This window comes from Lipophrys pholis, assembly GCF_963383615.2.
Source record: "Lipophrys pholis genome assembly, chromosome: 20".
Lineage (NCBI taxonomy): Eukaryota > Metazoa > Chordata > Actinopteri > Blenniiformes > Blenniidae > Lipophrys > Lipophrys pholis.
Window position 1 is genome coordinate 3763254 of NC_137648.1, and position 17137 is coordinate 3780390.

The 17137-nt window shown below is 42.5% G+C and overlaps 1 protein-coding gene across 2 annotated transcripts in view; it reads left to right on the forward strand.

The window, feature by feature from the left end:
• Window positions 1-17137, forward strand: part of LOC308125437 (cadherin-6-like) — a 78517-nt gene that overhangs the window by 14438 nt on the left and 46942 nt on the right. For both annotated transcript variants that reach the window (XM_080489170.1, XM_080489169.1), the window contains one exon: window positions 16241-16654. In XM_080489170.1, coding sequence (XP_080345296.1) covers window positions 16415-16654 — 240 coding nt within the window. In that variant the 5' untranslated portion in view covers window positions 16241-16414. The remainder of the gene's footprint in view (window positions 1-16240; window positions 16655-17137) is intronic.

Below are 17137 nucleotides of genomic sequence, written 5' to 3' on the forward strand. Positions count from 1 at the left end.
CTGGAAGTCCTGCCCGTGACAAATGGCTTTCTGAACACTCGAATGCCTCGCCGGTTTTAGTTGGATGCAGTTTGAGAGAAATTTTGTCCAATTTAGGAAGAGTCAAAAGCTGGAGTATCACTACACGTCGGCAGCTTTTTGAGCCTGTGCGAAGCTTCCTCCGTTAATATTGTAAAAAACGCTTTCCCCTATCTGTCGCTGCGTTATTTTATGGTGGGCTCCCAGGAAAGGTCATTACTCTTAGTCGAGGGGAAAACAGCTTTTTATTAAGGCCATATCTTAGGTGTGTGCGTGATGTCTTTGTTTTACCTCTATGTATTATTTAGTGTTGTGTGACAATTGTGTTTGTAGCTGTCTCACCGCTGACCCGCTGTTACAGTCAATATACGCCTGAATGGAAATGTGCTTCCACCCCATTCCCTCTCATGTAATTGTCACCGGGGTGGGGTGGGGTGGGGGTGGGGGGGTGGGGGGGGGTCGTGGGAACACAACTCCTCCGCTGATTTTCAATTCACCACACCAAGTTTGACCTTTGCGCGTCGTCCAATCAATGCTTCCGGTTTATGGAGACGTGCCATTCATTTGAAAGGCACGGCGTCGTATCATAAGGTACAATAAGAATCAAACTGGAATTTAAAAAGTTGAATTCGTGAAAATAATAATGTTTTGGCAGTTTTGTGCAGGACCGAAGTTCTTTAAAAAAATTTTTTTAGAAATATTTGCAAGTCATCATCTTTGACCCCGTTGACATGAATGTCAGCATGCAAATGTGATACGAAACTGCAATTTATGCAGCAAGGATTGACCAACCCCACAAAAAAACCTGGTTTACAAGCATATTTTACAATTGTAATCATTTCCATTACACTCAAAAGAAATCCATGTTGAAATTGTCTTTTAATTATATATTTCATAGTTTTACCCAACAATTACTTCTTTTTCTGAAGATTTCTTCAAAGAAATTATTTGGAAAAGGCTTTTCCAGAGAAAACAGGAGAAAATAGCAAAATGTATACATAGGATTTGTGTGATGAGTAAAAGGTTGAACTTTTGCTCTCTCCATAGTCAGCACAAGAAATATCACTCGGTTCGTGTAATTTTCCATGGAAATTTGGTCTCGTATCTGTAATACCTGTGCCCACCATTAGGGGAGCTACAGCGCCGTTAGAGAGCAATCCATCATCTTTACTCCAGTAAGGGGCAGTTTTAACATGATGTTGTGATGAAATGAAGAGATAGAGTCAAACTAAACCAGCATATTTTATCAGGATGTTGATCCAGAAATTCAAAAATGAAAACAAGGTAGCATGTAGGAGGTGTCACAAAAAAATAATAAATACACTAGCTTATAATAACTCCTGGATCAATGCACAATCACATCGAGTGTGTTTTGGAATTATTGCAATTTTTCAGTCCAGTGCAACAGACAGAAATAACTGCCAATGCATCGCTAACACAAATTTAGGCATTTTTATCAGAGAAGAACATTGAATCAGCGGATAGTAGAATTCATTAGCGTCCCATTTAGCTAATTCTTCTTATCTTGACATGTGATAGTCTATCTATACACACATACATGCAATCAGCTCGTAAGAGTCTCAAAAGTGAACAAAGTCCCAACGTATGTTTGAAACACATTACTGTTTTTCAAGTAAGCTTTTTCAAAGAGCGCCCTCTAAAGTGCAAACCGACACTGAACCATGGCCATTGTTAGCATTGCCAGTTAGCCACATTCATGCTCTTTGAGGCCTCTTCGCCATTCTGTGGTAAGACCTCTTATTACGACTCTGCATGATGTGACAGTGACTGCTGAGCTCAAATGGCCCATCGCTGTGTGTTTGTGATTTTTAGTTTCTCTGTCCTGTGATGGACTGGTGTCCCGGAGTTCGCCTCTGAGCTAGCTGGGAACGGCGACAGCGCTCTGCGACCACCAATACAAAATATAGGACAAGGAGCTTTTAATTATGGGGTTTATTGAGATTATTGTTCCTTCTTTGGCCTTTCGCTCCAGACTAAATGGGGCTAAACGTATAGAACAAAAAATAAATTAAAAAAGCGAGAAAGAAAACACACGCATGTGCTTGACTGCACACGAGACATGCAAACACTTGGGAAGCAAACACTCATTTGCATAGAGACGGAGGAGGCTCCCATAACCACCAGTGTTTTACCACAAAGGCCACGACGGGGGGAAAGCAGGAAGCCGGCAGCCCCTCCATTCAGCCTCCCCTTCCTCCCACACCCCGCCCCCCCTGCGCCATTGTCAGCCCTTCTGAGGAGCGCTGTGTCAGACCACACGGCCGCCGGTGACAAAACATGTGCCCTGGTGAACACACAGGAAAGCAAACAACCGAGGATGTCTCATCTGCTAGCGCGTCGCCGGATGAATGCCATTAAGCCATTATGCCTTTGCTCTTTGTGCGAGCGAGGAACGTCTCGTGCCTATTTGTTCTCCCGGCCGAGCCAGGATGACCACATCTGTTTGCCACCGGGGTGGCGGGCGTTATTAATCTTCGCGCGAGGACATTTAGCGAAATCAAACCTCCATTTATTAGCCCCCAGCACAGGATTGAAGAACTGGCGAGGGGAGATAATGACTTTAAGCTCCCATTTAGTCAATTAATTCTCCGGAATGGAATCAGAAACCGCTTGCTAAAAAGTGAGAGTCTCTGCTGTTTTTGATGACATAGTTCAAAACCGTATTCCACAGCGGGAAATCATTATTTGGCACCAGAGCTGGGACAAAATAAAAAACCAAAAAAATGATGCCACCCTCGTACATTTAAGAGAAATTGGATAGACCCTTTAGAATAATGTGGCAAGAGTGTCCTCTTCAGCTGCTGTGTCACTCTGTGGTAAACACAGCTATGAACACTGTTACAAGTTCATGGAAGCCCATCGTTGTTTTGGTCAAAGTGACAAGAGAGCAGGGAGGGGGGGAGGGGGGGGGTTAAAAAAAGGGAGTGAGTTTTTTGCGTGGAGAGCCGGCAACCCACAATTTAGTCCAGACTGTGGAGACAGAAAATCAAGTGTGGGAGTGGAATGGTTACTTCAGGAGCCCTCTGCGGGATCTAAACTGGGCCACTCCGACGATGGCCTCGGACTGAGTGATGCGGGCACTGCTGAATGATGGCACAGTGGAAATAAGTAGAAAACAGGCAAAATAGCTTCTCATTGACTTGGCCCAGATTGTATGATTTATATGGGTTATTTGGTATGCATTTGGGCAGCCAGGCAAGGTAATGTGTTTGCAGAGGGCTGTGGAGCGGTGCGCCGGGGATGAAGGCTGAGGGCTAACCCTGCGTCTGACAGCGATAGTACGAGCTAATTTGTTTGGATCACTGTCGTCCGTTCCAAGGCAGCCCCACATCCCAGTCGTGTCCAGTCGGGAATTTCATAAACCACATGATCTACCTTACACCTTTCTAGTCTTTTTTTAGATTAATATAGCGTCAAAAACTTACATCAATGCAGCCGATTTGAGGTATTCTTTATGTTTCCTAGCATTTGAAACAACAACCACTGATTAAATCAAATGTTCCCTCGCATTTATCTTGTGTTCACTTATTCAAGTCTCCTGTTGTCGATATGCAACGATTTAGAGGGATTAGCAAACAGATATTAGCTTCAACCCAAAATGGGTGCTGTCTAAGCCCGTTGATGTACAGAGGACTGGATTTTCAAAATAAACATGCAAGCAGCGTGACATTCACATTATTATCTGTTTTTAACAGTTAGTAAAGCAACATTAGCTCAGCCAACTCATAGCTTTATTGCAAAAGGTTGTTATGATAAATGCCATTACTTTTGGTGTTTGCTTCCATTATTTTTTCTTATTCACATGCGTAGATGTACATTTACAACAATGTAACTGTATATAACATATATATAATATGATATAACCATATAATCCCATTCCTAATTCGCGCATATGTGTGGTTTCATAACAAAAACAAACAACAGCACCCACTAGTGGCCCAATCTATGTGAAGAGTTTTAGAAACGTTGCTGTGTAAACACTGAACCTTTCTGAAACGAAATCGCAAAGACTATGCGTTTTAATTTTCTTGTGTAAAATGAGCCTAGAACAGCTCGTTCCACTGGCTAATCTGGCCTCGTCTACTGGTGGATGTCATATTTTATGATGGTCTTTTGTGATTTTAGGATAATTATCAATACAAGCTGATCTGTGTAATTACTGGAAAATACTTCCTGTAAATACTGTAACATATCATGCCTGTAGACTGCATTAGAGTATTTAGAGTATTTATTTGTGTTCGGAAAGTGAAGCATCATTTTACATTAGCCTAGGTAATTGTACAAACTATGCAGAGATAAAATTAGATAGAAACTAATTCTTTCTATAATGGCCCTGTCGCTACTTCAACTCAAGAGATTTACTCATATAAGCGATCTAAATCATGATTGCTAGTTCCTTGCTACTTTAACATGGTAATTGGAGTGTAACTTTATGGGGTATAACTAGTGCTGCCAATCGATTAAATAAAAGTAACTAATTAATTGCACAATTTTCTGTAATTAATTGCAATTAATCGCATTGTTTTTCTACTGAAGACTGAAGCTTGTAATGGATATTTATTGAGGGAAAACCACGATATTAATGTCAATTCAACACACACAGATTATATTTAAATTCAAAGATTATTTTAATAACGTCCTTATAGCTTCGCGAGAAACTGTTTCTCTTCAAAATTAGCGAAATAGTAAAAACATTAATTACTTAATTAATAAACATCTAACAGTCTGGGTTTTGATAGAATGCAGGTCCACCACTTTGAGAATTTGAATATTTCTACAAACAAAGTTGTAAACTTATTACATGAACTACGTGGCAATAACGTACTGTTATATCAGAGAGAGGGAGGGAGAGAGAGAGAGAGACAGTAGCACCCATTGAGAGAGAGAGAAAGAGCAAGAGAGAGAGACAGCGCACACACCCGAGCACACACTTGTGTATGCACACACACAGTATATAGGAGAGCCAGGGAAAGAGAGAAAGAGGAGAAATTAATATTTTACCTGCAAATATTTCCTCCAGCTTTAGTAGTTTGGTGGCTCCTGGTCAGCCAACATGGCAACCTGATGTTTTGCAGCAGAATTACTTCTGTGGTCGTTAAATTCAGCTTTACAAAGTAAAGCTAATGACTTTCACTTTCTCAATCAGCCATCGGGGAACTTTCTAAAGTGAAACTTTCTACCTTAATATCATTCCACTCGGTCACAGTGCTGCACCCAGAGACGCTGCACATGCTGCTGGTCCGGTAAGGGAGTAAAAAAAAAAATAATTGAAGTAAACAAAACTACGTTAATTCCGTACATTTTTTTTAACGAATTTAACATTTCAAATCAATTAATTAAATGAACGTGTTATTTTTGACAGCATTAGATATAACACATGTTTTACACAAGCTGATAGACCAGCAGTCATAAATATGCCTTTATTAGGTGCAGATTTGCATAAATTCAAAACATCAAAATATGTCATATAAAAGTATCTTACTGTGTAAAGATACAAATTTTTTTCAATATGTCTCGGTAACTGTATAATAATTATCCAGTTGTAAAAAATAAGTGAATCCAATTGAAGGACTTTTTTTTTTTTTAACCATCAGATTAGATCTTGAGCTTCTGAAAAAACACATACAGAATCTTCTTCCTGTCTTAATTTTCACATCTTGTCACATTTTCTTATTTGTGTTTCACATACAGCGTCACTATCGCAAACTCATTTTCTTGTGACACAAGTTTGAGAGTCCAGTAATGTCCTTCAACTGATTCAAACTCAAGCCTCATACTTCTGCCACAAACAACATGGACCTATGCTGTAATGTTATAGAAATACAGTGAAGTTATAGGTCAGATTTAACCTTGGAACTTTGGCTTGTTTTGTTTTCTCATATATGTACATTTTCATCATGCATGCTCTGCGCCATAACAGAGAAAAACCTTCAAAGTTTAAATATAAATACAGCCCAATATCTAGATGATATTGATTACTGAAATGTGTTCGACTTCCCTTCTCTAAACACGTCTCCAACACTCGCCAAATAAATAAACCAGAATCCATGTGTCATCCTTTTCCTCATTTTAGCAGTGCTCTGCCACTTTGTGTCTCACACACACACACACACACACACACACACACACACACACACACACACACACACACACACACACACACACACACACACACACACACACACACACACACACACACACACAAACTTAACAACAAATGAATGCAGAGACTTCACACATGAGAATTTCAAGCCCAAGCCTAAAAACAGAAATTTGGTTTTGAAGGGTTAATTCCAATGATATCAGTCAGGCTAAGAGTCTCCAACATATCTTTGAGGGAAGCTAATGTGCTATTTAGAAGCAGAAAGGGGGCTCACAGAGGCGTGAACCACATCTTGGTGTTATTCCAGTGCTGTAGGTTGAATCCTAATTTTGACTCGAGCCCTGAGTCAGGAATTGTGCCGCAGCTTTGCATCCCAATTGGACTGTGGACTTTGAGCTGTTTATTCACCATCAATTTTTTTAATTTTTTTGATATTAATGATTTCTCGCCTTCTCTATCTATACACTTTGTGTTTTTAGAATAGGTTTTTTTGGTGGCATTATATCCCCATCCGTCTGAAATCTCCTTTTAGTGATCAATTTCCTCATCTTAATCTGTGACACATGAGCGTCTGTGCCTCAGATTGGAAGGAAGTTAGTTTCAAGACAATGTGACACTGTGTCTAGACAGTGTTTCTCAGTTAAACAAAAGATCAATATGTATTGACAAGGATCCGGGTAATCTTTTTCCCGTTTGGTCATTTCTGTATCGGTTCTCCTGCAAGGGCAGGAGACATTTAAGACGTTTATCTAACATTTGTCCAGTTTTGCTACAAAAACTTGGTGAACCACTATTCCATATTTGGCTTTTGAGTGCACCGTGAATTTCGCTTGTGAATTTCTCCATGCGTGAGGTGAGTGACACCTATCTGCAATCGTTTTTTTCTCTTCACAAAGTGAGTTTGAGGAGGAGGAAGCATGGAGGCCAAAGAGAAGAAACCGTCCGCTGACACCTCCGCACATTAGCAACCTTTAAGGGCCTCCTCTGTGGATTGCAGCATGACCACGTCACCTGTGGCACCAGTGCCCAGCCGTTCCTCCCCCTAACTCCCCCCCTCTCCCCCTTCATTTGCCCCTCTCCCAGGCTGACATTCCCCTCTCTCACTTTTAATTGCACCCCGGGGGGTTTTCTGGGTTGCTGTGGAAGTCTCCGGCTCAACAGGCGCGATAGGGTGCTTTGCCATGTCGCTCATGTCCCTCGTTAGGGAGGGTGAAAAAAAAAAAGAAAAAGAAAAAGGGTAGAAAGTGGAAGAGGTAGGAAAGAAAAGGGAGGCCTAATCTAGATTAGCCTTAAATGCCATCCGGGCTCATTGTGTGTCGCAGCACACGTGCGTTGGAAAGGCCATTAGCCATCCAGATCCGATACGTATTGATGAATGCATTTGTGTGCGTCACGTTGTGCCCGTCTCTATCCACGTGGTGGTGCGTTCGATAAAACCAATAGATACATTTAATAACTAATTGTTCTCATTCAAAAGTGTTATCCCGGGCAATTCTTTGAGTGTGGAATCGCGGGTGCATTCAGAAATTGGCAGCAGACACATTAATCTTGCTTTTCCAGCACCCACCACAATGCATTGGTCTTATTGCTCCACAGCGACTCCACACAATCTGTGACAGGCAATTTAAAGCAATTTACTTTTTTTCATTTTTTCATCAAGCGTCTTTTTTTTAATGCAATTAAATGGCACATGATATGAAGCGAGGACGGGGCAAGCGAGAGAGCGAGACAAAAGAGAGAGAGAGGGAGCGAGGAGGGAGGAAATAAAGGCAGGCAGCCTTGTGCTGGTTGTAAACACTGCCTCTTAACTGAGAGAATATAATTATTGTGTCATGTTCTATTACACACCTTCATTATGACGATGGTGCTCCTAGAGAAAGCGAACATGGAGAGACGAGACCTGTGGCTCTTTAAAAAAAATTAAATAATGATTTAAATCACGCACAGCGACACGTACCTCTAGAAAAGATGGCTGCCAACTGCGATTCTTTCCGTGACACTTTGTTTGTCGCACTTCTGTTCCACTCTGCCTGTTAAGGGAAATTATAGGTTATTACAAGGCGTGTTTACAGTTTTTTGTTTTAAAGTGCCAGCAGTTTTAACAACACTGCACTCACAGTTCGATTGTGTGTTGTCGATCAGGTAAATCAGGGGTCATCTAACCCAACGAATGGGAAGGCAATGTGGAAAAGTCACCTCTCTTAGAAGTACTCATACTGGCTGCGAGTTTGAATATGTCACTTTGGATCAGTTGGTAGAACAGGTTGTCAGTTTGATCCCCCATTACATCCTGTCTACATGTCCTTGGGTGAGAGTCCCAAGTTGTTCCCAATGGAGATCGAGCACCTTGCAGAGCAGCATTATGGTCTGAGCATGGGCTGAAGGGTTGAATGTGACGAACAATAGAAAGTCAATTTACCATTTTGTGGAATAAAAACTTGATATAAATTTGTGCTTTGCAATAAGACAGATCCAATGACATCCAGTAGGGATGAGTTGAACCTTCATCAAAACAGTTTTCTAGCATGTCAGTAGGACATTTGACTACTGCTGCATGTTATCAGGCGGTGGAATGGTGGCTCCGAATACAGATTCAAAGGACACAAGAACGTATAAAAACTATATTAACAGCTTGACAAATGGTAAATGGATGTCACTTATATATCACTTTTCTACCGCTTGAGCAGTCCAGAAAGCACTTTATACTGGTAATCACATTCACTCATTCACACACCAATGGATGTGGCTACAATGTAAGGCACTCCATCCATCCATTGGGAGCAGTTTGAGGTTCAGTGTCTCGTTCAAGGACACTGACATGTGGACAAGAGGGGATGGGGACTTGAACTTGCAGCCGCCTACCCGGTAACAGCCTGGTAGACGGAAAATCATTGAGCACGGTGTCAAAATGGAGGAGGGATATCCAAAACATTGTGTTTTTCTGTTATAGTGAATCAAATCCATCCAGCTGGAGATCTTTTGAGGGTTGCCGGCGCTACGTTGTAGGATGTCGCTGCACAAAAATGCATGTCGGTTTTTTGTTCCACACCTCTTATTCGGTCAGTGTGTTTATTTGTGGTGCAAAGACTTTAAAGCATTGATTTGATTCTGAATATGTGACATGTTGGTTTTGGCTGCACGTCATGCCGTGGTTTGTGTCACATTTGTACAGATTACAGTGAAAAATGTGGGCGATCTATCAGTTTGGTTCCAAAAATATACTGTGTGGGAAGAATTAGTTTCCGTTTTTGTAATTAATAAGACCAGAAACAGTGTGAGACCTTTCTAGGGATGCTGGAACCACATGTTAGTCCTAGACGAGAGCCAATTTTGCTATTTTTCTTCATAACTGACATTTTTTTCATTAACAATGACTCCAATCGATCTGAAAAAATACGCTTTGTCTTTATAATATGATTTCCTGTGCCACAGTAATTTACGTTCGAGTTCGATGACTCTTCCTGCACCTTTAAGCCCCGCCGCCACTATTTTGAATTCAAATGTAATGTCTTTAGTGCATATGATCTTTGGATTACCTCCTGGACTCCTGGGCATGTTTGAGACATTGGTTCAATGCAATTGGCCACTGAAAATGTCAATCAAATATGCCGGCATGGCTCCTGGCCTTTAAAGTGCCACTGACAATTGTTTGACAGCTTTGAACACTTCAAAACACGAAACAGGTCAAAGGGACCGAAGAGTTTTAGAGAAATAGTCACTTGTCATATCTTTTTGACATGTCATTGGTGGACCTACTGATTAGCATATAGGGGGGAGTCTCCAACTTAAAGAAAATTATCCATCTCAATGGAATTCGACAAAAGGGCTGCCTTGTCGTCACCTTTCTGAGTAATGCCAACAGATATGAAACTCGATACGCTGAATAAAAAGCAGCTCGTAAGAAATCCATCCGTTTCTCTTTCCGCTTCTCTCTCAAATAGTACAAATGTGAAGAGGCAGGCACTTTGTCGCCACCGGGCTGCATGTAGCACCGTAGCATTCTTAACCAGCTGTGACATTTTTTGACGTAGCAAAATAAAGCCTGAGCTGACTTACTCCTGGTCGTGGTCCCTTGTCAAGAGAATTATCAGGGCAGAGAGCTGTACAATATGGCTTCTAGGGTCTGACAAATGTGGTCAAGGGGCGAGCGCTCCTTAGGGACGACGGAGCCCTCCATACAGTGAAAGCATTAGCTTTCCACAGTGACATTATGAAGAAATCTATTGAAAAGGCCGGCTTCCCAGTGCTGAGGGACTCGAGGTAGAAAGCTTCATGAGTCCACCCCAGAGACCGACTGGTATTTCCAACCACGCCGAGGCCTACAGCAAATCAATAGCTCAAAGTCCCACATGCTCTTCACCAGCGTCAATTAAGTAAATTCATAAAGTCGAGTGTGCTGGGAGTTGAGAGAGAGAAATAAAAGAGAGGGGAAAAAAAACTAGAGAGTGAGGGGGAGGAGAGAGAACACAGGGGGGTGGGGGCATAAAAAGAAAAATCATCCAGTCATCTTGCATATTTGGATAGGAAACAGAGCCTGCGTCGTGTGAGTTGCAGTTTAGAGGAAGTGAAGAGGGGCGGGGTATTTCTCCACGGGCGTTATTAAGAAGCCTGACAGTCCATCTCACTTTCACCTGCCTCCATCAGCACACGCACTGTTGACCTGGTAGCGCTCCCCACCCTCCCTCACCCACCCCCACCCCCACCCCCCCGGTGCTGAGCCAGGCAGAGGACACATGCAAAGTGACCGGCTTTCAGCGAAAAGCCCCACGATAATGCATATCAGCTCAGGCCTGTGCAAGCAAAGCAGGCGGAGCGGCAAAGGGAGAGGGGGTGGGTGGGTGCTATAAACTGCAACGCATGAGGGAAAAGAGAAAGAGGGGACCTAACCCCCAGCTTCAATTTGCCTCATAAGGGGAAAACGGGGCATGCCTTGGCTGCCTCTGGAAGACAGGTAGCGTAATGGATGGGCCAGTCTCCCGGCCTGACTGCTGACGCTGCTCTGACAGGACGTTTCTCCCTCTCCTTCACCTCTTCTCTCTCTCTCTCTCTCCCCTCGTTTGCCCCTCAGGGTTGTCACGTTAACGACATCTGATCTCTAACTTTAAGCACCTGTGTTCTGCATGCCAAAGCTTCACTTTGGACATCTTATCCAGAGGGCATGAACAAAGTCCAAGTTTGGAAAGACTTTCAAACCTTGGCCGGTTTGCTCTGAAACTCAAACGTCATTCAAGAATGCAGGTGATGGTCATCCATGCTTACAAGTACAAAAAAAGGTAGAGATGCTCGATTCCATTTTTGAGGGTTTAGGGTGATGGCGGGTGAGATTTTCCACTTGCATTTTATTTTTGCTTTCAAACTGGCATTCCTAACACCAGATCACCAAATTTTTACCAGCTCACTTACATCATGTTTAATGATAATAATCCCATCAGCGGGACACACTAATGTAGCTGTAATATAATGGGGTTTATGTTGTAAGCCAAACTCCAGCGTTCGTACATCAGTCAGATCAAACCAGAGATTATTTGGAAACAGGGTTCATCCTCCAAATGAGACAAATGCCAACATCATTCGACCAAAATCCAATTTAAATTTGAATTCTGAATAGCACCATGGACTCACAGCATTGTGTTATTGTGAGGAGTTTGCTTGTTTTTCTTGTGTTTACATGATTTATTTTTTTTGTTTAACACTGCTCTTCTGGCATTGTCCAAAGACTTCCTTAAACTAAAGTGAACTGCTGACTGTACGTTGCTTGTAGGTGTGCATGAAAACTCAACTGTCTCATTATATCATCACTGTGATGGACTGCCAGACCATCTAAGATGTACTTTTCCTTTCACACACTGTCAGCGTGGAGATACTTTTGTCTCTGTCACACCTCAGTCTTGAGAAAGTGGGTATAGAAGCTGAAATTAATTAGGAACTTTGCTGAAAGTTTTTTTTGGAATTTGTAGTGGACACACCAAGAAGAATTGTATGTATTGATAACCTGTTGGTTGCATTTGGATGGATGGATGGATGGATGGATGGATGGATGGATGGATGGATGGATGGATGGATGGATGGATGGATGGATGGATGGATGGATGGATGGATGGATGGATCATGATAAACAGGGGTCCTTGGGGGTTAAATCTCTAAGCCTGCGTAAAGAAGGTATGGTGAAATGATTGATGAACTTTCTTTTCTTTTCCCTTTCTATGGACAAACAGGAAACAAAAAAGGGAGGGATGGATTGAAACCCAACTCTGGATTAAAAAGACATAGACTTGATGGATACGCTGTTAATTCCAACCCTCGTTAGGCATCACAGATGTGGCCTCAGTCTGAATAGAGAAGGTATAGAAAAGGATGGGTAAAACTGTATTGGGGATAGAGGGATGAATAATTGATGGATCGAGTGTTTGTCGTCACGCTACTCATTATAAATAGGGCACTGATAGCTGGACTGTTGTTGGGACAAACACCAAGCCAAAAAAGGTGCTAGCATTTAAGTAATAACTGTACAACTTATTTACCATGCTTATGCAGTGAGCACATTTAAGGACAAGTAAATGATAAGCAGATGTTTTTACTGTGTGGAGGGACATCAAGGTCTTTCAAATTGAACTATGTGTTGACAAACAACTTTTCAATGGCAAGGACCCTTACTTGGAATTCATGACATAAGCCAGGCTATTTTGTTTTCTTTTTTCCATTTGCGTGTTTTCTTGTCTATTTTTCTATTCACCTTTTCCTCCGCAGGCAAAGCATTTTTGAGCAAACAGTTTGGAAAGTGGAGAGAAAAAGAAAATGCTGCTCACAATAGTCAAAGCGGGTCTGCGGATGACTACGAGCCTCCGCACTTCACCGTGTAAAGCGAGCAGGGGCGAGGCTGGGTGTGTCGCGGCATTTTTGAGAGAGGCCGCTCGCATTCAACAAACATCTTTACATGACGCGGGAGCCCGTGACCTCAGTGAACCCTCCAAAGGGCTCGTAGGCGGGGAAGCAAACAAGACAGTCAAGCTGTTTTATGAATCTCTGCCAGTTGAACAGACAAAGCCAAATCGCTGAAAAGCACACAATTGTATCAAACTCCCTATTATGTTGTGAACTGAATCTTTCTCCACCGCAAACGGCTTGACAAGACCGTCACAGTCGTGAAATATGCAGCTACTGTATTTTGTTTATTGAGTCAACAAAGACGCCCAGCCAACATCAAAACCCTGCACAGAAAGTGGCTACAAAGCGGGTCCCATTCGATGCAGCGAGGCATCTGTTTGTATAACTCTCAGCGGTTGTTCTGTGACATTGCTTGATGGGTTTTTCTTCACTTCTTGCGGTATCAGATTTTTTTAGATACTAAACTTAGCGCTGGTATCCAAGAGGAAACGGCGGTATTGTGACAGCACTGCTGCCTCCTCTCCCCGCAGCCGGCACCTCTTCTCTTCTCTCGCTCTATTCCACCACCACCCCCCCCCCCCCCCCCCCCCCGCCACGACACACACCCCAGCTCCCTTCACTCTGTCTGGCTCCACTCCTGCATGCAGGTCAGGGTACTTAATTCACGTCCAGAGACATCGTTTTCCTGGATCCCAGACATACTGTGCGAGGGAAGCCGACCAGACCTGCCTGCCATACATTGGGGCTATCCTCGTCCCCCCCCCCAACCACCACCACAACCCTCCTTCTACCCCTCTTGCTCCTGCCTTCTGAGGGCGTGCGATACGGAGAAACGATGCAGACGCTCCCCAGCGGACTTACTGATAACTCCACCACCACCAAACCCCAGCAGAGGAATACTGCCGGCCTGGATATCGCCCAGCCGCCCAGGAATAATGAGAACAAAAGCATAATACATGGCCTTCTTTCTCTTTCTGCCACCCCCCCACCACCACCACCTCCTCCACCTCCGTCCTGCGCTGTTCCTCTTGTTCTTCTCCTTCGTACATGTGCCAGCGTTGGCCTTCGGAGGATGGCGGACAAGAGGAACGAGGAAGGGAGGGAGGGGAGGAAATGACAGAGACGGGGGAGCGGAGATATTCCGCTGCCCACATCAGGGCCATTCTCCACAGTTTGCAAACAGTCATTTTGCTGGGTATCTTTACACTGATCTTAAGGTAATAAACTGGGGTTGACATTGCCCAGGGTCTCCATTGGCATTCTGCTGGGTCCGATAACAAAGTGTGCCGAAGCAGATTGTTTAAGAAGATAGAAACGAGGGCCGCTCCACCTATAGACACGCACTCCATAAGATGTTGATTCTGGGGCTTAATGCAGATAAAGTGGCTGTACACATGCTGTACAAGACGTAAGCCTCCTATACATTGATGTGTAAAATTTCTAATGTGATATTTATCAGGCGAGGCGGCGCGCTGCTCGCCCATCAATCAGGTGACTGACATTCAACATACAGCACATGTGTTTCACATGGATGGATATCGGGGGCCGCGCTGATGGGGGAAGTGAGGCTGTTGAGTGATTTCGAGTCTCTTCTTCACAGGCTGCTTTTATCATTTCAGTCCTTCTACTTCCTGTATTTTGAATTTTTGCATTCATACAGATTGTATGATGGATTTGTACAAGTCAGATTGTGAGTCTGAATCAATTTTTGAAGTATTGGTGTGGTTACAGTATGTTTATACATTTGTATTATTCAGATTATTATACAGAAATTTTCATTTCAAATACAAAATATGAAAATATTTCGCTTTAGTGAAGCTGGACCTCATGAAAGACTTTTTTTCAAATTAATTCTGAGACCAAATAATCTGAAAGCACAAGTTTAGTAAAACAAACAAACAAAAAAAAGAACTTCAAACTTTGAAGAAAAATGTGAATAATTGGCTGTTTCTGATCTGCTCGTGAACTCAGATTCAAAGTATCGCCATCATATGTTTACTTAAGAGGAAGAAAACGATATCAGCAACAATAAAGAACTTACAGACATATTGTGGCAAAACTTTAACTTTACATACTTCATCACTTTAGGACTTACTGACTGACTTATTTACCTGTTAATAGGTACTCGCTTATTTACTTAATTACTCACTTACTTAGTGAATTACTCATTTATTTACTTAATTGCTCATTTAATTACTTTACAACTAACTTAGGTACATACCGATTCACTTAAGTGCTCATTTACCTACTTAGATGCACATACACACTTAGTGACTTAGTCTTTGAACTACTTACCTACTAACTTCGGTACTGTTCATAGTTCCTTGATTTCTCACTCACTTGAATAACTGCTCACTTACTTACATACCTATTAACCTATTCGTTCACTTAATGACTCACTTAAACTCTTAGTTCAAGTTAATGATTATTCACGGAGGACACCCAAAACGCAACGAAAGTTTTTCATTTTCACTTGACATCCTTGATTACCCTCTCACTTAACTGCTAACCCATGGATGTACTGAATTGCTCAGTTATGTATTTAATTACTTACTTAAGTACTCACTTATGTACCTACTCACTTACCATTTCACCTGGGTATATACTCACTCGGTTATTTAAGTACATTTCTGAGGTACATCACAAAATAAAGATGAAGGTCTCTCTTTTGGTCTCATCTCAGCAGTTTGAGTATTATATTTGACTATTTAGAAAGTACATATTATCATGGGCTTATTGTGTTTTGAAAGCCGAGACTTCCAATTGCAATTTTGTTATTTTTATATAGGCATATGCATACTGACAGTAAAATTATTCTGATTCTGAAGCCAGTCTTGATGGGAAGAAGTCCTTAATTTAAAAAGATAGATATTTCAGGAATAGTGTGTGTTTTGGTGGGAGGTTTTGTTTTGTTTCATACAGTTTTGTAAAACCAGAAGCAAATTATTTCGAGAGTAACTTGAAATTTGAACTCACTCTGGGATATTTTCTGGTGTTTATTGTACTTGTTTTTGTCGGATTATTTGAAGTTGGGCCTCTTATTTTGGGTGAGAATTGACTGTTGATTTTTTAAAAGGAAACAAATTGGGCAAACGCAGGTTTTTTCTCTCATGCACTTTGTCTTCATCTCCTTTCAAACGTTCACAACGTCTTGACAAATGGCCGCCTCCCCTCCCGGTATTGACGCTCTGTTTCCCTGTGTGAATGTTCCAGGTGACGCTCGCCGCCCCGTGTGAGCCTGGAGGAAAACTTCCTGCTTCGCTAGATTACGGCATGAGAACCGATCTGACTTTGACCTGAAGAAACCACCGGACGCAGACCACTGAGGGGGGGCGGTGAGGTGGGGGAAGACAGAAGGCCGTGGTGGGTACCGGCGGTGGCGTGGCGATGGATACACGGAGCGTTTGCCTACTGATGACGATGCTGTGGGCCACGGCCCACCTCGGCTCTCCGGGGCTCGGGCTCAGGGCCCCACGGAGGACTACGGGGGGGCGGAGGGGGTCCGCGGGACTGACGGGGGAGGACGCCAACGGGGTGCCGCTCAGACGCTCCAAACGGGGTTGGATGTGGAACCAGTTCTTTTTGTTGGAGGAGTACACCGGGACGGATATGCAGTACGTCGGAAAGGTAAAAAAATAAAATAAAATAAATCACACAGTGAAACATCTGCACCACATCTGCTCTGTTGGACCAGAACTTGTCACTGATGAAAAGCAGCTTCACGCCACGACTGGAAAACGCAGCCTCGCACAAAATTATCATACGCAGATTAAAACAATACACCGTGCGATGAAAGCACCTGAAACAGAGGAAAATACAGAAATCAGTTAGTTTTGCACAGAGTGCAGCAGGATGGATTTCGACTCAGTATGCCTTGCAAATAGTTTCCCAGTGCATTTTGAATTTATGCATTTTAAAACATGATGGAAATTCAAAGAAAGAGTGGCTGTGTAGTATCATAACTCTTTGTGGGGCAAGTAAACCACATGTGGTCACAGCTTGCTTCTTCTGTTTTCCTTGATACTAAACATTTAAACTGTGACAAACCTGTCACTTTTCTGATTAAACACATTATTACACTTTTTTTATTTACATAGAAATATAATTTAC